Below are 22,841 nucleotides of genomic sequence, written 5' to 3' on the forward strand. Positions count from 1 at the left end.
ATTGTGTTCACCTCATATTTATCCTTGTATGCTTCAACTCTGCCCTTTCCTCTGTTTGGCAAAATTATTTCTCCATCCTTGCTGACACCCATGCCCATTGTCCTCATAAATTGTTCCAGATGTTTAACTCCCTCATCAAACCTGCTTCCCCCTCTGCCTCCCCCATTCCTTGCCCCTAATTTCCTGACTACCTACTTTATTGAGAAAATTGAATCTGTCAGATGTGATCCCCCTAAAATCCCTGCTTCTCTCCAGTTTCTCCCTCCTCCTTTCTGTTATACTGTGTTGTGTTGTACTCTTCCAAGTGCTTAGTACAGTGTTCTGCACACAGTAAACACCCTATAAATACAATTGATTGATTAACACTTTATAGGTGAGAAAAGGAAGAGAACAACACCTACTAGTGTCAGTCAGAGTTTAATATGAAGCATTAATTAATCTGTTTCTCTCCAACGTGGACTTGCCATTTACAAGGATGGGGTCCTAGTTTTTTCAGGGGTAACAAAAACGCAAACAATCTCCTTTCACTAAAGCCCATGTAGGTATTTAAAGCCCTCAATTGCCTGCTGGGTTTGAGTTTAGGATTCCGAATTTTCAGAGGCTCCTTCATGGCCTTGGCGCCCAGGAGTCAGAGACACTGAAAGCTCATCAATTGACCCCCAGGGCAGCACTAAGCGTCAGCTCGGTAGTTTGTGTGGATTTCCGGTTTGATGTCATACACCATGTTCAGAAGCTGCATCATCACGGCTTCCATGCACTTGTTGTAGTTATCCATGAGGTCATGGATCTTCCCAACCGTCTGCTCTTCTATCTTCATGGATAGGTCACTTTGGGAACCCATTATCTGAAAGGGCAACAGCACAGAGACTCTCAGAGCCCAGTGGAGGCTTACAACATCCATGGGTTATTATTATTGATAATGATAATAATAATAATGGTATTGTGTTTACTATGTTCAAGGCACTGTACTAAGAGCTGGGGTCAATACAAGCAAATTGAGTTGGACAGACAGAGTCCCTGTCCCACCTGGGGCTCGCAGTCTTGATCTCTATTTTACAGATGAGGTCAATGAGGGACAGAGAAGTGAAGTGACTTGCCCAGGGTCACACAGCAGACAAGTGGCAGAGTAGGGATTAGAACCCACGACCTACCAACTCTCAGACCCCTGCTTTATCCGCTAAGCTATGCTGCTTTTCGTACATCACCTTGCTGGTCTGGACATCACCCTAGTTCCCACTAGGCATAGTACAGTGCTCTACACGTAGTAAGTGCTCAATATATAACATAAATGATAAGCAGGTTCTAGTCCTGGCTCTGTCACTTGTCTGCTGTGTGAACTTGGACTAGTCATTTAACTTCTCTGTGCCTCAGTTTCCTCATCTATATATTGGGGGTTATACCTGTGAGCTCCATGTGGGACATGGACTGTGTCCAACCCGATTACACTGTATCTACCCCAGTGCTTAGAACAGGGTCTGGCACATAGTAAGTGCTTAACAAATACCCTTAAAAAAAAGTGGCTTGTTGTTATTGTTCTGAAATATATGCAGTTCCACAACCGCTCCCTGGACCACTTTCTTTTGAAATGATTCGGGTCCAGCTTTCTTTATTTGGAGATGCGACAGGTAAGACCTTTCTTTCTCCACTCCCACCTCTGTGCCTCCTTATCCTGCCCTCCCTGTTTCCCAATTCCACTTTCCTCTAGACTGTAAGCTCATTGTGGGCAGGGAAAGGGACTACCAATTCTGTTATACTCTACTCTCCCAAGTGCTTAGTACAGTGCTCTGCGTACAGTGAGTGCTCAATAATTCATCAAATGATTCCTGTCCCCTTGGCTGCATGCCACCTCCCACTATCTTCTAGGTAATAATAATAGTAATTGTGGTATTTGTTAAGCACTTACTATGTGCAATCACTGGGGTAGATACAATACAATGAGATTGGACCTAGTCCCTGACCTATAAAGGACTCACAGTCTAAGGGGGAGAACAGGCCTTTAATCCCCAGTTTTACAGATGAGGTAACTGAGCCTGGAGAAGTTAAGTGATTTGCCCATGGTCATCCAGCAGACAAGGGGCAGAGCCGAGATTATGACCCAGCTCCTTCTCTCTCCCAGGCTCGTGCTCTATCCACTAGGTCATGTAGGGGCCGGGACAGTTCTGCACATTAAACAGTGGCCCAAAAGCCAAGCAAAAGTTGCTCTCCTGCTGGGTTACTCAGAATAACACATTGCTGGATGATTTTAAACACCAAGACTTTCACAGTCCAATCAATTGCAGAGTCCAGTCAAACTCCAGGTGGGATTTGTGAGTCAAGTGCTGGCAGAAGTGGCTTCATAGTCCAAAGAAAAATATTGTATTTGGAAAATATTATACTCCCAAGACAACAAATGCCTCCTAGGAAATAGTATTGTGATGAGTGAAATATAAATGAATCAGAAACATGTGGCTTACATTTCCTTTGCTCAGCATGAGGGTTTAAATTTTAGGGGGTAAATCAGTCATCAAAACGTATTTTGGCTTTCCCAAATCCTAAATGTTTGAACAAATGATTTAAGTTCTTCCTCAACATGTATTTGCACTACAAATTTGGAATAGAACATTACTGGGGCATCAGGGTATGTTCCTTGATAACATCCCTAAGTATGGAAGCAGTGTGGCCTAGCAGAAAGACCACCAGTCTGGGAGTCAGAGGACCTGGGTTCTAATCCCAGCTCTGCCAGTTGCCTGCTGTGTGACCTCGGACAAGTACTTAGCTTTTCTGTGCCTCAGTTCCCTCATCTGAAAATGGGGATTCAATAACTGTTCTCCCTCTACTTAGACTGGGAGCCCCATGTGTGACCTGATTGTCTTATACCTACTTCACAGCTTATTAAAGTGCTTGGTATTTAATAAGCACTTAACAAATACCGTTATTATTATTATTATGAATACAAGATGATGTGATGTCAAAAAAAGTGGTTGCGTGTAGGCATTCAGTCTTGGGATAGATGTGAGTACAATAGTTTTCCTTGACCCGAGGTTCATGAAGGTTCTTGATGAACCCCCTGCTATTACTAAAAGAGAAGCAATGCAGCCTAGTGGAAAGAGTATGACCTTAGGAGTCAGAGGACTTGGGTTCTAATCTCAGCTGTGCCACATACCTGCTGTTATAACCTTGGACAAGTCATTTCATTTTATCAATTACATTTATTGAGCACTCACTGTGTGCAAAGCACAGTACTAAGCATTTGTGAAAGTACATCTAGAGTTGGTTGAAATGTTCCCTCCCCGCAATGAGCTTAGAGTCTTTTTATATTTATTATATATGTGTATTGTACATTAATATAAATAAACGAATTATAGATATGTGTGTAAGTACTGTGAGGCAGGGGAAATAAAAGGAGCAAGTCCCGGATGATGCAGAAGGGAGTGGAAAAAGAGGAAATGAGGGTTTAATCAGAGAAGGCCTCTTGAGGGAGAAATGGCTTCAGTAAGGCTTTGAAGGTAGGGAGAATGACAGTCTGTTGGATATGAAGAGGGAGGGGGTTCCAGGCCAGAGGCAAGATGTGGGTGAGGGGTCAGTGACGAGATAGATGAGATCGAGGTACAGTGAGTAAGTTGGCTTTAGAAGAGCCAAATGTATAATAATAATAATAATTTTGGTATTTGTTAACCGCTTACTATGTGCCGAGCACTGTTCTAAGCGCTGGGGTAGACATAGGGGAATTAGGTTGTCCCACGTGGGGCTCACAGTCTTAATCCCCATTTTACAGATGAGGGAACTGAGGCACAGAGAAGTTAAGTGACTTGCCCACAGTCACACAGCCAACAAATGGCAGAGCTGGGATTCGAACTCATAAGCCCTGACTCCAAAGCCCATGCTCTTTCCACTGAGCCACGATGGGTTGCAGTAGGAAAGCAGTGAGGTAAGGTAAGAGGGGCAAGGTGATTGAGTGCTTCAAAGCCGATGGTAAGGAGTTTCTGTTCGATATACAGGTGGATGGGCAACCATTGGAGGTTCTTGAGAAGTGGTTAGACGTGGACTGAACAGTTTTATAGAAAAGTGACCTGGGCAGCAAAGTGAAGTGTAGACTGGAGTGGAGAGAGAGAGAAGGCGGAGAGGTCAGAGAAGAAGTTGATACAGTAATCAAGGTTGGATAGGATAAATGCTTAGAATAACATAGAAACAGTTTGGATGGAGAAGTAAGGGTGGATTTTAGCCATGTTGTGAAGGTTGAACCAACAGGATCTGGTGACAGAATGAATATGTGGGTTGGATTAGAGTGATGAGTTTAAGGTAACTCCATCGTTACAGGCCTGGGAGACAGGGAGGATGGGGATGATGGGAAAGTCATGGGGAGGAAAGGGTTTTGGTAGGAAGATAGAGCTCTGTTTTGGACATATTAAGTTTGATGTAATAATGGGACATAAATAAAAAAATAAGTGTTGGTATTCGTTAAGCACTTACTATGTGCAGAACACTGTTCTAAGCACGGGGGTAGGTACAGGGCAAGACTGAGCTCCTCATCTTCCCTCCCAAACCCGGTCCTCTCCCAGACTTCCCTATCACCGTGGATGGCACAACCATCCTTTCCGTCTCTCGGGCCCGCGATCTCGGTGTCATCCTTGACTCGTCTCTCTCGTTCACCCCACGCATCCCATCCGTTACCGAGACCTGCCGGTTTCACCTTTACAATATCGCCAAGATCCGCCCTTTCCTCTCCACCCAAACAGCTACCTTACCGCTACGGGCTCTCATTATATCCCGGCTAGACTACCGTGTCAGCCTTCTCTCTGATCTCCCTTCCTCCTCTCTCGCCCCGCTCCGGTCTATTCTTCACTCCGCTGCCCGGCTCATCTTCCTGCAGAAACGATCTGGGCACGTCACTCCCCTTCTTAAACCACTCCAGTGGTTGCCTATCAACCTCTGCTCCAAACAAAAACTCCTCACTCTAGGCTTCAAGGCTCTCCATCCCCTTGCCCCTTCCTACCTCTCCTCCCTTCTCTCTTTCTACCACCCACCCCGCACGCTCTGCTTCTCTGCCGCCCACCTCCTCACCATCACTCGGTCTCGCCTATCCCACCGTCGACCCCTGGTCCACGTCCTCCCCTGGTCCTGGAACGCCCTCCCTCCTCATCTCCGCCAAACTGATTCTCTTCCCCTCTTCAAAACCCTACTTAAAACTCACCTCCTCCAAGAGGCCTTCCCAGACTGAGCTCCTCTTCTCCCTCTACTCCCTCTACCACCCCCCCTTCACCTCTCCACAGCTTAACCCTCTTTTCCCCCATTTCCCTCTGCTCCTCCCCCTCTCCCTTCCCATCCCCTCAGCACTGTACTCATCCGCTCAACTGTATATATTTTCATTACCCTATTTATTTTGTTAATGAAATGTACATTGCCTTGATTCTATTTAGTTGCCATTGTTTTTACGAGATGTTCTTCCCCTCGACTCTATTTATTGCCATCGTTCTTGTCTGTCCGTCTCCCCCGATTAGACCGTAAGCCTGTCAAATGGCAGGGACTGTCTCTATCTGTTGCCGACTTGTTCATTCCAAGCGCTTAGTACATTGCTCTGCACATAATAAGCACTCAATAAATACTATTGAATGAATGAATGAATGAATACAGGGTAATCAGATTGTCCCACGTGAGGCTCACAGTCTTCATCCCCATTTTACAGATGAGGTTACTGAGAAACAGAGAAGTTAAGTGACTTGCCCACCATCACACAGCTGACAAGTGACAGAGCTGGGATTCGAACCCATGACTTCTGACTCCCAAGCCCAGGCTCTTTCCACTGAGCCAAGCTGCTTCCCTAGTATCCGAGTAGAGATGTCCTGAAGGGAAGGGGAAATGGGAGGTGGCAGAGAAGGAGAGATAACTTCACTTCTCTGTGCCTCATTTCCCTCAATACCTGATCTCCCTCTTACTTAGACTGTTAGACCCAATGTGGGGCCTTATTATCTTGTATCTACCCCAGTGCTTAGTACAGTACAAATACCATGATGATTATTATTACTATTACTACTACAACTAGAGTTTCCAAAATTTCCAAAAGCTGCTGAGAGACCCTTGGGTTCACCATCTCCATTTAGTAATGCCTGCATTTGTTGGGAATAGCAATAATAATTACAGTATTAGTTAAGCACTTACTTTGTGCCAAACTGTACTAAGTGATGTGATACAAGATAATCAGGCTGGACCCAATCGCTGTACACCATGGGGTTCACAGCCTAGGTATGAAGGTGAAGGATTTAATTCACATGGATTTAATTCATCTTTTACAGTTGAGGAAACTGAAATACAGGGAAGTTAACTTGACTTTCTCAAGGTCACACAGCAGGTAAGGGGCAGAGCCAAGATCAGAAGCCAGGTTTTCTGACTCTCAGGCCTGTGCTTTTTCTACTAGGCCTCGCAAGTAAAAAAAAAAAAAGTCAATTGTCCTCTGAAACAGAGGTAGTCCAAAGGCTTACAGAGGATTCAATCACATGGTTTAATGGAAAGAGCACAGGCCTGGAAGTCAGTAGACCTGAGTTCTAATCTCACCTCTACCACTTGCCTGCTCTGTGACCTTGGGCAAATCACTTAACTTCTCTGTGTTAGTGTCCTCATCTGTAAAAAGTGAATTAAATACCTGTTTTCACTCTTAGCTTGCAAGTGTCCTCATCTGTAAAAATTGAATTAAATGCCTGTTTTCCCTTTTAGCTTGCGAACCCCATGTGGGACAAGTGTGCAACCTGATTATCTTTTTTCTTCCCCAGAGCTTAGTACACTGCTTGGCACATAGTAAGCCTTAAACAAATGCCACGTGAGGATAAGTAGCCAGTGATAAATCAAGTCTTCTGAGCCCTTTTCCCTAAATATCCATCCAAAACTATTACCCGTTATGAAGTCCACAGTGTCGTATTTAATCTTGGCAACATACTGAACAGAAATGAGCCCCCGAGTTTTACGTACGGAAGATTGTTTGAGCCGGAACTCCTTCTCTCTCTGCATCCGATAGAGGTCTATTTCGGCCGTGGCTTCTTCTTTGGCCTGCTTTAGCCTCTTGCCCTTTCCTGAAGAGGCAGTTAAGGAATGAGAACATTAGACCGCTTCGAAAGGAGCACAACATAGACATCCACTTTGTGGGCACAGTTTGGAGGTGATACTCCTCGTGACCGTGGCAGCCTGGGGTTGCCGCTATCAGTTTTGTCCCCACAGTTTTCGGAGCAGGAAGGGTCGAAGCCAATATGCTCCACCCTATGGAACTGGAAATGGGCCAGAGGTGGAGCCAAGAGGGCAGGTCTGCCCCTTGCCCTCTGTGCCAGGTGAACCAGGGCGCTCGCCACCTTAAGATCAAAACACTCTCTGTGACTTTCTGAGCTAGCAAGGTGGGACTCGGAAGTGCTGGTGAGTGCTGAAATCAAAACCTCTGCAGCTGGGAAAGCAGAAGTTGGCATTCCTCGTCTCCATGTCAATCAGATGAGGTTTGGAGGAGCAGGGAAGGGGGGGTGGAGATTGGACAAGTGGAAACCGGAAGCCCGAATGGCCCGGAAGGACAGACGATAAATACCTGCCTCCTCTGATGTTCTGGGGAGCAGATTGAGACGTGCCCCTGCCCAAAGCATGGGATGCTTGGTCAGACTGTACCGAGTTAGAAGCCGAGGGACAGGGGAGTGTCCCGCTGAGCGCTGGTGGAGCTGTAAGCTAGGCCAGTTTGCCACGGGCATGTGGTGAATAAGTGAATTCTTCCCGAGTGGGAAGCATTATTGAGCAGGAGCTAGGCATTTCACCGTGAGCGAGTAACTAAATAAGTGTATTCCTCCTGCGAGGGAAATCTTCACTCAAAGCGGATGCAGGATGTCATACAGCAAAAGGCACCAAACTGAAATAAGTGTATTCCTCCAAAAAGGGAAGTTTAATTCACTGTGTGTGAATAACTCGACATGGAATGAATTTTGTATGGTTCCGGTCTTTTATTTCTGCCGCGCCGATACTTGAACCCATCTCCATGCAATGTGTGAGACTCTCTTACGGCAAGATGTGGCCACGGGCCAACCCAGAACCTGTGATGTTTCCACTGTAGTCGCCTAGCTGTGGGGTGAATCAGAGGTGTCCCTGTCCCCTTCCACTGGTTGCCCCTGCTTACCTGGGGGGTGAACTGCCAGGGTGAACTGCTGACCATCGACTGTCTTGAGGGATTTCCCCCCTCCCCCAAGATCCTGCTAACCCTCATCAGCAGGCGGCAGTGATGCTGAAACTAGATATAGTAGATAGAGCATGGGCCAGGGAGTCAGAAGGTCATGGATTCTAATCCTGAATCTGCCATTTATCTGCCGTGAGACCCTGAGCAATTTCTTCACTTCTCTAGAGCTTGGTTCCCTCAACTGTCAAATGGGGATTGAGTCTTTGAGCCCCGTGTGGGACAGAGACAGTGTCCAACGTGATTTGCTTGTATCCACCCAAGCTCTTAGTACAGAGTCTGGCACATAGTAAGTGCTTAACCAAATACTACAGTTACTATTATTATTACAAATCAAGCCAGAAGTCTCCAGGGGCAGGCGGCTCACCAGGCAGGTAAGGAGATATGGGCAGAAGAACAACATTGGTCCGGGTCTCGGAGACTAGCTAAGCAACAAAAAAGAGAGGGAAGAGGAAGCAGCATGGCCTAGTGGATAAAGCATGGGCCTGGGAGCCAGAGGACCTGGGTTCTAATTCTGGTTCTGCCATTTGCTTGCTTGTGGCCTTGAGCAAGTCATTTCACTTCTCTGTGCCTCAGTTTTTTCAACAGTCAAATGAGGATTCATTCATTCATCCATTCAATCGTATTTATTGAGCACTTACTGTGTACTAAGCACTTGGGAAATACAATTCATTAATTCAGTAGTATTTATTGAGTGCTTACTATGTGCGGAGCACTATACTAAGCGCTTGGAATGTACAAATCGGTAACAGAGACAGTCCCGGCCCTTTGACGGGCTTACAGTCTAATCGGGGGAGACAGACAAGAACAATGGCAATAAATAGAATCAAGGGGAAGAACATCTCATTAAAACAATAGCAAATAAATTCAGATTCAATACATGGCCTAGTGGATAGAGCACAGGACTTGGAGTCAGTGGGTCAAGGGTTCTGATCCCGGCTTCACCACTTGTCTGCCGTGTGGCCTTGGGTGAGTCACTTCACTTCTCTGTGCATCATCTGTAAAATGGGGATTAAGACTATGAGCCGTATGAGGGACAGGGACTGTGTCCAACCTGATTTGTTTGTAATCTGCCCCACCACTTAGAACAGCTCTTGACATAGTGTAAGAGCCTAACAAATATCGTGGAAAAAAAAGAGGATGTTTCTGTTGCTTTTCTGGCTCTCACTAGTGCCAGGCATGGGCAGCACCCCTGCCTCCACCCTGTGGTCCTGCAAGGAGGGACCATCTTCTCACTGCATTCCCCCCGCCTCTTCAAACCTCACCCTGGCTCACCCTGGAAGTTTGGGGGTGCATCGGGAAGTCAGCAGTATGGCATAGTGGATAGATGAGAAGCAGCATGGCTTAGTGGAAAGAGCCCGGGCTTGGGAGTCAGAGGTCGTGGGTTCTAATCCCGGCTCCATCACTTGTCTGCTGCTGTGACCTTGGGCAAGTCACTTAACTTCTCTGTGCCTCTCAGTTACCTCATCTGTATAAATGGGGATTAAAAAATGTGAGCCCCACGTGGGACAATCTGATTGCCCTGTATCTACCCCAGCACTTAGAACAGTGCTCCATACCATAATTATTATTATAACAGGCTTGGGAGCCAGCAGGTCATGAGTTCTAATCCAGCCTCCACCACTTGTCTGCTCTGTGACCTTAGGCAAGTCACTTCACTTCTTGGTGTCTCAGTTACCTCATCTGTAAAATGGGGAATAAAACTGTGAGCCCTATGCGGGACAGGGACTGTGTCCAAACTGATTTGCTTGTATCCACCCAGTGTTTAGTACAGTGCCTGGAACATAGTAAGCACTTAACACATACCATTATTATTATTGCTATTATTATCATCTTGGGTGCCTGGAGGTCCTGCTCAAACACCTGTGTCTGGGATACGGTCTCACAGTCACGGGCTGGGCCGTTTCCATGGCAACCACAGCTCAGAGCTGCAAAGCCAAGCTGCGCTAGTGTCAATCCAGGATATGTGTGCACAGTGGTGACTCTGCTCTGGTCCCTCCTGACTCCTCTAGAAGGCTCTATTTCTACCATTACAGGCCTTATTACAAATCACACCTGAAAGGTGGAAGTCCTGCTGAAGGAAAGCCAAAGGCATTTTCTAATGAATTCCCTCAATGCAACATAAGAAACAATTTTCTATTATAGTTCCAGGTTTAAGTAAAATAATTAGCCTCTCTCATTACAGTGCTATGGACTGATTTCAGCTGCCGCTGTTGGGAAAAACATTAGTGGATCAGATTTTTCAGGTTGATTTGCGGTCAGCAACCCTGTGGACAACACCACCTGGATCCTGTTGAACATTGGCCAAACTCCAAGGCACACTAACAGCTCAGTCTCTACCTAAATGACTTGCAATTTTGCATTTTATTGGCTTAAAAGAAAATAAATCGGCTAAATGGAGATGAGTAGGATTGAGCATTGTGCTTGTCAAAGTAGGTTTCTAATGCTTGCTATGCTCTGGCACGCTGGGAAGTGGTTGTAAATTAAACTAAATAATAATTGAGGTATTTGTTAAGAACTATGTGCCAAAGGCTGTCCTTGATGCTGGGGTAGCTACAAATTTAGCAGGTGGGATACAGTCCCTGTCTCAAATGGGGCTCACAGGTATTGAATCCCCATTTTACTGATGAGGAAACTGAGACACAGAGAAGTTAAGTGACCAGCCCAAGGTCAAACACCAGGAAAGTGTCAGAGCCGGGATTACAACCCTGGTCCTCTGACGCCCAGGCTCTTTCCATTGAGTCTCATTAAAGTGGCTTTCTCTTAAATTAAAATCAAAGTCTAAGAATTCAGCATTAAGTAAAACAGGTACAATTTATTTCTGGCCCAGTTTTTGTAACCCCAACCATGAGCTATAACACTAGTAAACACTGCATGATGTAATGGATAGAGTACGGGCCTGGGAGTCAGAAGGTCATGGGTTCTAAATCCGGCTCTGCCACTTGTCTGCTGTTTGAACTTGGGCAAGTCACTTCAATTCTCTGGGCCTCAGTTACCTAATCTGTCAGTGGGGTTTAAGACTGTGAGCCCCATGTGGGACAGGGACTGTGTCCAACCCAACTACCTTGTAACTACTCCTGTGCTTAGAACAATGCCTGGCACATAGTAAGGGCTTAACAAATACTATTATCATTATTATTATTTTTATTATTGAGCATTTACTACATGCGAAACAGTGTACTAAGTTCTCGGGAGGGTATGGTGTAACAATAAACAGACATAGTCCCTGCCCACAATGAGCTAACAGTCTAGAAAATGCATACTTCCGCACACAGCCTCTAAAGGTCCGTAGATCTGTAGTTCATACATTCATACATTGCAAGAACTTTTCACTCTCTTTAGGAATTTAAAATCGAAGATCTGGTCAAGCTTCGAATTATAGTTATAGGTAACCAGGATTCCTGTCACCTAGGGCAGGACAGAAGTGGCATCCAAAGCGGCAGGGCCTGAGAAACGATCAAGCCAGAGCAGGGAGAGGAGAAAAGGGAGGACAGAGAAGGTTTAAATGGGGAAAAGGAAAAAAAGACAAGGAGAGTGAGAGAGACCGAGAAAGGGAGAGAGAAGAAGAAGGAGTGAAAAGGATAAAGGAAGAGAGAGAGGAGCAGTGGAGCAGGCAACACGACTTATCCCTTCCTTTGTGGCTTCCCTTGCTTGCGTCACTGTGGCTTCCAAACACAGCTGTGGCAGAAGTGTATCCCAGGTCGAGGCAGGTCAGGTCACGGGAGCCAGCATGGACTGAGCCCAGGCTGCAGCGGTGGTGCTGCCGTACCCGAGTCAAGTGACTGCTGGAGCTGCCGGGCCAGCTCCTGGCTTCCACCTCAGAGCTGTCAAAGTCCCAAACCTCTATACTCTAAGCTCGTCTTCTGGACTGTGAGCTCACTGTGGACAGGGAATGTATCTCTTTATTGTTGTATTTTCCTTTCCCAAGAGCTTAGTACAGTGCACTGCACATGACAAGCACTCAATAAATAGGACTGACTGACTAAACCCACCGACCAGGGTTCGCTGAGCTGTCACAGTTGTTCTCCATGTCTCCCTTCCCCTTTCTCCTCATCCCTCTGATTTAGACGTGTTGGACAGGGATTGGGCCCAATCAGATTAACTTGTATCTACCCCATCATTTAGCACAATGTCTGGCACATAGTAAGCACTCAACAAGTACCACAATAAATTACAAGTAAAAATGGGCAGGGAGATGGGTTTCGGCTTGGGCAGCCCATTCCCCATGGAACCATTTCCATCTGTCAAGATGTACGCTTGCTAGCCTTACCCAACCCCAATTCCCTCCTTAGATTCTTCGGGACATGGGAGGCAAGACAGGCTCCAGAGTCTGTTGCTTTGTCACTGAAATTGGGTTGTCTGATAACTTTGGTCTCTTTAACATCATCATCAATGGTACTGACTGAGCATTTATTATATGCAGAGCCCTCTACTAAGTGCTGGGGAAAGTACAATACAGCAGAGGATTTTTAATGGAAGAGTGAAGATTTAACTCTTTTAAGTTATTATTACTAATAATAGTGGTATTTGTTAAATGTTTACTATGTGGAAGATGTAAGATCATTAGCCTAGGCAAAATCACTGTCTGGTTTAGGCTGTTTTGCCTAAGAGAAATGGAGAATAAGTATTTAATGCTTATTTTACAGATGAGGAAGCTAAGGCACAGAGAAGTTAAGTGACTTGTCCAAGACCATACAGCAGGAAAAGTGACAGAACTCAGGTTTCCCCACTTCCGGTTCTTTGTTTTATCCACTAGGCCATAGTGTTTATCCTTAACATTTGAAAGATACAGTCTTTAGTGGATATACCCCTCTTTCCCTTAGAACTAAAAGTAATTTACACAAACTGCATAAATATTTACGCAACCCTGGCCTTCCCCATATACCCCCTCATTTTCTCTTCTCCCCTTCCCTTCTGTGTCACCCTTGCATTTGGATTTGCACCATTTTATTCCCTCCCTCCCTCAACCCCACAGCACTTATGTACGTATCTATAATTTATTTATATTAATGTCTGTCTTCCCCTCTAGACTGTTAACTCACTGTGGTCAGGGAATGTGACTACCAATTCTGTTATACTGTACTCTCTCCAATGCTTAGAACAGTGCTCTGCAAACGGTATGTGTTCAATAAATACAGTCGATTGATTAAAACTATCCAATGAATCTTGTTAACATTCCTAAGGAATTATATGATAGATTTATCATCATTTATTATAATTATCACCTTCATTTAGCACTTACAATGTGCCAAGCACCGGGGTCAATATAAGGTTTTGAGATTGGACGCAGCCCCTGTTCCACATGGGGTTCACAATCTATCTTATCCCTATTTTATAGGTAAAGAAGCTGAAGCCCAGAGATGTTGTGACTTGCCCAAGATCTTGGGTAGAGAATGGGCCTGGGAGTCAGACGGATCAGGGTCCTAATCTTGACTCCTCCATTTGTCTGCTTTGTGACTTTGGACAAGTCACTTCACTTCTCTGTGCCTAAATTACCTCAACTGTAAAATGGGGATCTGTGAGCCCCACATGGGACAGGGATTGTGACCAACCTGATTAGTTTTGTATCTACCCCATAGGAAGCACTTAGCAAAGACCATAAAAAGTAAAAAAAGGAGGCCAGTGCAGTGGCACATCTGGGATTCGAACTTGGATCCCCAGGTTCCCCGATTAGACTGTAAACCCATCAAACGGCAGGGACTGTCTCTATCTGTTGCTGACTTGTTCATTCCAAGCGCTTAGTACAGTGCTCTGCACATAGTAAGCGCTCAATAAATACTATTGAATGAATGAATGAATGAAGGTTCCTAGGTCCATTTTCTTTCCATTTGGCCACTCTTTTTGGATGATGGAACTGAGCTGTGGAAGAGGTTGAGCATGAGCAGAGAAAGTTATTTAGGGGACAAGGTTACCTGATTTTCTGTCTACCTCCTCCACACATCCAAGGTGTTGCCCCCACAGCACTCCTGAAAAGTGGATGATTTTGAAAGCAACTACTTGGTGATATAGTCAGAGGGAGGAAGTTTGGCACAGTGGATAAAGCACGGGTCTGAGAGTTAGGAGGTCAAGAGTTCTAATCCTAATTCCATCACTTGTCTGCTATGTGGCCTTAGGCAAGTCACTTCGCTTCTCTGTTCCTCAGTTACCTCATGAGTAAAAACGAGATTGAAACTGTGCGCCCCATGTGGGACAGGGACTGTGTCCAACCCAATTTGCCTGTATCCACACCAGCGCTTAGTACAGTTCTTGGCACATAGTAAGCACCTAACAAATACCACACACAAAAAAATACACAGACACGTTACTTGAATCATGATTATTTTAGTGGCACACACTCATTACAGCTAGGTAGTAGTAATGTTATTTTTTCATCTCGCTGCTTGACCCTCATCCCCATCCTGCCTCTGGCCTGGAACACCCTCCCTCTTCATATCCAACAGACATTCACTCTCACCTTCAAAGCCTTATTAAAAACACATCTCCTCCAAGAGCCTTTTCCCAAATCAGCCCTCATTTCCTCTTCTCCCACTCCTTTCTGTGTCACTCTTGCACTAAGATTTGCACCCTTAATCATTCCTCCTTCAATCCTTTAGCACTTACACACATATTCATGATTTAATTTAATCTATAAGCTTGTTGTGGGCATGTTTATCAACTCCATTGCATTGTACTCTCTCAGGTGCTTATTACAGTGCTCTGCACATAGTAAGCACTTAATAAGTATGATTAAGTGATTACGTGCTAAGAAAGAATACCCAGACACAGTCCTTTTTTGGATATTTTTGAAGGGGAAACTGCTTAGGAAAAAAATTAATGTTCATTTTCTGCTTCAATTTGATGTGGAGTGGTAATGGCTGTCACTCTTAGAGGGATTTTTTATGGTATTTGTTAAGCACTTCTGTGGTAGACGCTGTATTAGGCACTGAAGTCTAAACCCAAATGGTAATAGGAATAAAAATTCGCATATTTGTTAAGTGCTTACTATATACCAAGCACTGTGGTAGAGAATCAGAATGGACCCAGACCCTGTCCCACATGGGGCTCACAGTCCAGGTATTTTAGACAAAGGATAGAGAATATAGCTCAGAAACAGTCAGCGACAAAGGATATTGTTTCTGAAGTTCTGAAAGCTAAGCGGCTGAACCGACTAAAGTTTTTTGAGATGAAAGAGTGTGCCCCTATCAGACAGCAAAATCCAGGACACCAGAGGAGATGAATAGCTATCCAGGCTTTCGATTCACCTTACCGTGACTGCTGTGCCGTGACTGGTGGTATCAGAGACAATCACCTGCTGTTTCCCATTCAATTAAATAAGAAAGTTATAGGAACATAGCCTCTGGGGCAGCAATTTTCTGGATAAACTCAGCAGCCGCCGATGTATGTGAGAGCGCATATGTTGCACCTGATTATTTCCGAGGGCAGAAAATAACTCTATATCTGCTCTCCAACCAGTAGCAGCCCCAAAATGAATGGATCACATTTGCCCATGTTAGTCTATCGCTTCCTCTTCTTATTCATACAAAAAGGTCTACACATTCAACAATCAGATTTACTTTCTCTGGGGAAGTAACTGCCAGGCATATCATGGAAAGCAATATGTTCATATTAGTGTCTCTCCCCACTTCCCTTCCTAAGGAGTTCAGAAGGATGGACACACCAGAAACTCAGATCTCATTAGGATACCTTCAGGACAATATGCCTTGAGACAAAGCAGAAGATGAACGTGTGTTTGTGCTTTGTTCTTGCAGGTATTGCTGTTTCACTTTGTAGGATTGGAAGTTTGGGCTACGTCTATTGATTGGCAAAAAAGAAACTTCTTTTTTGGATATTTTTGAAGGGGAAACTGCTTAGGAAAAAAATTAGTGTTCATTTTCTGCTTCAATTTGATGTGGGGTGGTAATGGCTGTCACTCTTAGAGGGATTTTTTATGGTATTTGTTAAGCACTTCTGTGGTAGACGCTGTATTAGGCACTGAAGTCTAGATAGAAGATAGGTTGGATGTAGTCCCTCCCCAAATAGGGCTCACAGTCTTAATCCCTACTTTACAGACGAGGGAACTGAGGCACAGAAAAAGTTAAGTGATTCAACCAAGATCATACAGCTGACAATCTGCCGAGTCAGAATTAGAACCCAGCTCCTCTGACTCCCAGACCCATGCTTTATCCACTAGGCCCTGCTGCTACTAGAGAAGCAGAGTGGCCTTCTTTAGGTTAATGGCCTTCTTTAGGTTAACAACAGACGACGTCAAGGACATAATCTATCGATTGATAGTATTAATTGAGGTCCTACTGTGTTCAGAATCCTAGGCAACAGTGGTGCTAACTTTTCAACTTGAAGATGGGGGTGTAAAATCAGTCGGTCATTCAGTCAATCATCATATTTATTGAACACTTACTGTGTGCAGAGCACAATATTAAGTGCTTGGAAGAATAATATATGACAATAAACAGATACATTCCCTGGCTTACAGTCTAGAGGGGGAGACAGACATTGATATAAATAAATAAATTACAGATCTGTACATAAGTGCTGTGGGACTGGTGGGGGGATGAATAAAGACAGCAAGTCAGGGTGACATAAAAGGGGTTGGGAGAAGAGGAAAGGAGAGCTTATTCAGGAAAGGCCTATTGGAGATGACCCTTCAGTAAGGCTTTGAAAGTAGCGAAAGTCATTGTCTGTCAGAAATAAGGAGGGGAAGCATTCCAGGCAGACGTGGGTAAGAGGTCAGCAGCGAGATAGATGTGATCGAGGTACATTTAGAAGGTTAGCATTAGAGAAGTAAAGCATGCAGGCTGGGTTGTAGTAGGAGAGTAGCAAGGTGAGTAGGAGGGGGCAAGGTAGTGGAATGCTTTAAAGTCAATGATGAGGAGTTTCTGTTTGAAGCAAAGGTGGATGGGCAACCACTGGAAGTTCTTGAAGAGTGGAGAAACATGGACTGAATGTTTTTGTAGAAAAATGATCTGGGCAAAGTGAAGTATGGAAGGGGTAAAGGACACAGAGATTTTATACAGGGATGAAGATAGTGGAGGTACAGGCTTTAAAGAGGTAATGGACCAAAAAGCCATCATTTTGGAGCTTTCCTCGATTGGGAATGCTCAAATCTTGTCAGAGATGTGGCCTGAGCAAAAACAGCTTGGGACCAGTCTCTGCTGTTGTCCCTATGAGGTGGCCCCCTGAACTGTGTAAAGCAGTTGGGAGAGTCCAGTTTCACAGATATGGTCCCTACCTTCAAGATATTTCCACCCTAGTGGAAGAGACTGACAGTGGGAGAGTCATTAATAAATAGATGGAGGATAACTGCTGATAGCCAAATTATACTGAATCTCCTGTCAGGAATGATAAAAAAAACCCATTGGTTTTGTATAGCACTTTTATTTCAAAGCACTCTCATATTAATTTCCTCATTTTGGCCCTCATAGCAACCCTGGGAGGTAACTATGAAAAGCAGGTATTATCATCCCCATTTTACAGGCGAGGAAACAGAGATTCAGAGAAGTGACTTGTCCGTGGTCACGCAGCAGGGCAGTGGGAAAGCTTTGACTAGAACCCAGATCCTCCAGCTTCCAGACTGGCAGTCTGCCACTATAGCACATATGATAAATGAGTCTTGTAGGACCATGTAATTGATTATAGTGCTAGTGGCTTGCACAGACTTCCCAATCATGTTTCCTCTGGGACAGAAGGTACAATGAGCTAATGATGCTAATGCATTTATTGAGCACTTATTTCATGTCTAGCTTAGCACTGTTCTAAGCTCTGGGGTACATACTAGTTAGCCAAGTTAGATACATTTTCTGTCCCACATGGGGCTAACCATTTGATTAGAAGGGAAAACTGGTGTTGAATCCCCATTTTAGAGGAGGAAACTGAGGTAGAGAAAAATAACCAACTTACCAAGGACAAACAGCAGGCAAGTGGCAGAGCTGGGATGGGGACCAGGTCCTCTGACTCCCAAGTCCATGCTTCTGCCACTCAGCCATGCTGCTCGGTAATGTTGGTATTTGTTAAGCGCTTACTATGTGCCGAGAACTGTTCTAAGCGCTGGGGTAGACACAGGGGAATCAGGTTGTCCCACGTGGGGCTCACAGTCTTAATCCCCATTTTACAGATGAGGTAACTGAGGCACAGAGAAGTTAAGTGACTTGCCCAAAGTCACACAGCTGACAAGTGGCCGAGCCAGGATTCGAACCCATGAACTCTGACTCCAAAGCCCGTGCTCTTTCCACTGAGCCATGCTGCTTCTCTAAGTGATTAGGCGTGAAGTACTTTGCAAAGTGTATGTCAGGGCTTCATATTTACCAGCTATAAACAGACCTGGACTAGAACCTGAACTTGAACCTAGGTTTCCTGATTCCCAGACCCATGCTCTTTCCATTAGACCAACAGCAGGATTGATAATAGAACTCTGGATGGATAAATAAAGGTAAGAAATGTTACTTTTACATTTAAAGTGAGAACCTACTTAAATCCTTGGGAGGCACTGTAAATGTGGAGATAACCAGTGGATGTTTCCTGAGCTTTCAGGGGGACTTTGAAGGCGAGGAGAGCTCTAGTTTGATGAATTTAAAAGGAGAGGGAGTTCCAGGCAGGATGAAAGGTATGAGCAAGAGTTTGGAGGTAGAAGAGTTGAGAGGGAAGCACAGTGAGAAGGTCAGTCCTGGAGAAACAAGGCATGAGGGTTGGAAAGTCTTGGGAGAAGAGAGCTGATAAGTATCTGGGAGAAAGCTGATGGGGAGACTCACAGCTGATGGGCAAGATTTCTGCTTGATTCAAAGAGTGGATGAGTGTGACTTTCTGAGGCGTGCAGAGATGTGCTGATTGAAAAGGAGTAGGTTTAGAAGAAAAGTTGAATTTGGTTTTTGCTGTGTTGATCTTAAATTGCTGGCAGAACATCCCTATGGAGAGTCCTGGAGGCACATGAGAAATATGAGGTGGGAGAACCCATTTGGGGCCAGAAAGGGAAATTTGGGAGCCACCTTAAGATGTGTGAGTGCAGAGCTAATGTTTTTCTTTGATCAGTGAAGCTATTTTGAAATTCATCATCCTTGAAAGAAAAGATTACTAATAAAAGCAATATTAAGAGGCCATTTACATAATATCTGGTATCGAAAACTGAAACAGGTAGGCACTACGTGTTGGCAGAATTGGAATGAGCTGCTTTCCAGTGTGGGTGGGGGTAGGGGCAGGGAAAGGTTAGTTTGTATTTTGTGTTGCAAATGTAAGCTGTTGCTGGCTAATTTACGAGCGGGATCTGCCAGTGAAAACTGCCTCAGAACTGGCAGTTTCTAAACCCAAGCAGAGGAGTTTGACCCTCTCTGCAGGATGAAATGAAAAGGAGGTCCTGATAAATGTCAAAATAAGGTTATTAACCAGAAAAAAGAAAGTTGTTTCTGGAGTGCTTCTGAGAGACTTCTGTTGTCTCTTGAGTGTATTTCTCAGCTACCATAAAATTACCAAAAAGGGTAGTGTGGAAATAAAAATCTGTTGGTCATTTCAACCAACAGACTTGTTTGCTGTGTGACCTTGGGAAACTTACTTCACTTCTCTATGCCTCAGTTACCTAATCTGTAAAATGGGGTTTAAGATTGTGAGGCCCATGTGGAACAGGGACTTTGTCCAACTTGATTACCTTGTACCTAGCCCAGCGCTTAAACAGTGCTTGACATGTAATAAGCACTTAAAAAATCCCATCATCATCATCTTCATCTGTGGGTAAGTACACACACCACATACACTTTCCCACCTTTCTAGGTGCCTGGTCACAAGGCACATGTATCAGTCTAGTTCTGTAAGAAGAACTATCTTCCTTTTTTTTGCTTCACATATGAAATTATTTGAGAATTGTATTTTTTTTCTAAGATGAACAAACTGATGAGCAATTATTTTGGGTAAACTTTGAAACAGATTGAAGGAGAAACAGCATGGCCTAGTGGAAAGAGCATGGACCTGGGAGTCGGGAGTCAGAGGACATGGTTTCTAATCCCAGCTCTGCCTTGTCTGCTGTGTGGCCTCGGGCCAGTAACTTCACTTCTCTGTGCCTTATTTATCTCATCTGTAAAATGAGGATTACTACTCTAGGCCCATTATAGGACATGGACTGAGTCCAATCCGATTATCCTGTATCTACCTCAGTGCTTAATACAGTGCCTGGCATGTAGTAAGTACTTAAAAAATACCATTAAATTAAAAAAAATGGGAAAATCATTCTTTTAACTAAGCAAGGCTATCAAATTGACATAAGCTAAATGCATTTTTGATTCTCATATCTAAGGATGAGCAAGTATTCATTCTCAAAGATTGGATTTGGTTCTGGAGATTTTTTTTCTGCAGCCTTATGTTATGAAAAGTTAAAAAGTCACAAACTCAGCTTCAAATGTCATGTTATAAGATGATCTAGGGAATCCCAAGGTCAGGAGGAATCTTTCCTCCCTTGAGGTTGTACTGCAGATTAACTAAGCACTACATAAGGAGAGCCTGAGGAACTCAGGACTCTGTCAGTCCAATTATATCATTAACTCAAATGTCTGCTTCATAAGGAGATATAATAGATAGATTTTGATTCATTCCTCTATCTGTGGCTTCCTGCATTTTCCTGTCATATTTAGATTTCCAAATAAACACCAAATTATAATATCAACAGTCAAAAGTCCAAAATTCTGCTTAAAATCAAATTCTGCCAAGTAAGACTAGGCTAAATCTATGTTTGCCTTTAAAGAAACATAGAAATTTAGAGAAGCAGCATGGCCTAGGGGTTAGAGAATGGGCCTTAGAGTCAGAAAGAACTGGGTTCTAATCCCCACTCTGCCACTTGTCTGCCATGTGAACTTGGGCAAGTCACTTATATTCTCTGTGCCTCAGTTACTTCATCTGTAAAATGGAATTGATTGTGAGCCCCTTGTGGGATATGGACTGTGTCCAATCTGTTAGCTTATATCTACCCCAGTGCTTAGTGCTGTGCTTGGCACGTATTAAATGTTTAACAAATACCATAAAAAAAAGTTTAGATTGATGAATGAAATAAAATCATCACAGAACCTGTAACACTTTTCCATGGTAATTTCAAAATTAGTTTAAAAACATTTTAGATAATCTCCTGATTTTATTTTTGGGATTCCTTTCTGTGAGGCTTGCATTTTTTCCTACCTTCCTTCATTCATTTATTCAATCATATTTATTTACTGTGTGCAGAGCACTGTACTAAGCTTTTGGGAGAGTACAATACAAGAGTAAACAGACACATTCCCTGCCCACAACAAGCTTACAATTTCAGTTCTACATTCAGGAATAACCTTGCCCATGATCCATAAAGAGAAAAAGCATGGCCCAGTGGAAAGAACACAGGCCTGGGAGATAGGAGGACCTGGTTTCTAATTTCAGCTGCACCACTAGCCATTAAAAAAAAAAACCATTAATGGCATTTATTGAGCACTTACTATGTACAGAACACTGTACTAAGCACTTGGGAGAATGCAATGCAACAGAGTTGGTAGACCCATTTACCTGCCCATCGTGAGCTTACAGTCTAGAGGGGGAGACAGACGTTAATATAAATGAATAATTTATAGATATGTACATAAGTGCTGTGGACTAAGTTTGGGGTGAATATTATCTCTGGCCATCACTGAATCAAGAAAAAAAAATCAAATGAAGAAAGGTAAAACCTTACTCTTTTTGGCTTCCTCAAGTTTGTCTTTGGCCCGCTTCTCTGCTTGCAGGAGCTGCTGGACCCCCTGAGACTGACTGGTCATTTTGAGCTTCTTTACGAGCTGTGAGGGTTGGAGGGAGATTTATCCTCTTGTCATTACCCCGTCACAAGATTTGCTTTGTCAACAACCAGTGCTGGATGGATCTAATGTGGACCCAACTAGCCTGCTCCAGCCAGATAACTGCAGCCCAGGAGAAACAAAGACTGGAATCTGGAAAAACCAGTTCATTCGTTATGATGACGATAAATAGCCTGACTGTCCAATTTAGCTGGTCCCGTGAAACCCACTTCTGTTCCTGACAAGAAAATCCCCAAGACTGGAACTTTCCTCCCGAAATGTTTTGTTACTAGAAATATTGTCTTTGTGGGAACTAGTTGTGGGCTAGATTTGAATGAGGTTGCCATCAGAGTGATAACTTGCTTTAATAATAATAATTATGGTAATAATAATAGTAATAATGATGATGGTATTTGTTAAGCGCTTTCTACTTGCCAAGCACTGTTCTAAGTGCTGGGGTAGATACAAGGTAATCAGGTTGTCCCACTTGGGGCTCACAGTCTTAATCCCCATTTTACAGATGAGGTAACTGAAGCACAGAGAAGTTAAGTGACTCGCCCAAAGTCACACAGCTGATAAGTGGCGGAGCCAAGGTTATAACCCACAATCTCTGACTCCCCAGCCTGTGCTCTTTCCACTAATCCATGATGCTTAACGCTTACTATGTGCTTAGCACTGTTCTAAGCACAGGTTAATCAGGTTGGACACAGTCCCTGTTCCATAGGGGGCTCACACTCTTAATCCCCATTTTACATATGGGGTAACTGAGGCTCAGAGAAGTAAAGTGACTTGCCCAAAGTCACACAGCAGGCAAGTGGCAGAACAGGGGTTAGAACCCAGATCTTTTGACTCCTATCTATCCATTACCCTCTCCCCTACTTTTCCATCCTTCCCAGCAGTATCCTCAGAGG

At 44.1% G+C, this 22,841-nt stretch overlaps 1 protein-coding gene across 1 annotated transcript; it reads right to left on the reverse strand.

Annotated features, from left to right (window-relative positions):
- Positions 1-398: 398 nt before the first annotated feature.
- On the reverse strand, positions 399-21,966 carry ATP6V1G3 (ATPase H+ transporting V1 subunit G3). Its single transcript, XM_029063755.2, has 3 exons — positions 21,834-21,966; positions 6,940-7,040; positions 399-844 (listed from the first exon to the last, which is right to left on the reverse strand). Exons 1-3 carry the CDS (start codon positions 21,913-21,915, stop codon positions 671-673), a joined length of 357 nt encoding a protein of 118 aa, XP_028919588.1. The 5' UTR covers positions 21,916-21,966; the 3' UTR covers positions 399-670.
- Positions 21,967-22,841: the final 875 nt, after the last annotated feature.

Source organism: Ornithorhynchus anatinus, chromosome 4 (assembly GCF_004115215.2).
Source record: "Ornithorhynchus anatinus isolate Pmale09 chromosome 4, mOrnAna1.pri.v4, whole genome shotgun sequence".
Classification (NCBI taxonomy): Eukaryota; Metazoa; Chordata; class Mammalia; order Monotremata; family Ornithorhynchidae; genus Ornithorhynchus; species Ornithorhynchus anatinus.

What these genes read in the sequence shown, in the direction of transcription:
- ATP6V1G3 (XM_029063755.2), bottom strand. Translation starts at nt 21,915, where the DNA reads ATGACCAGTCAGTCTCAGGGGGTCCAGCAGCTCCTGCAAGCAGAGAAG. An exon ending in ACTTGAGGAAGCCAAAAAGA is followed by an intron (nt 7,041 to 21,833) that starts GTAAGGTTTTAC and finishes CTGCCTCTTCAG; the next exon opens with GAAAGGGCAAGAGGCTAAAG. An exon ending in TCCGGCTCAAACAATCTTCC is followed by an intron (nt 845 to 6,939) that starts GTACGTAAAACT and finishes TTGCCCTTTCAG; the next exon opens with ATAATGGGTTCCCAAAGTGA.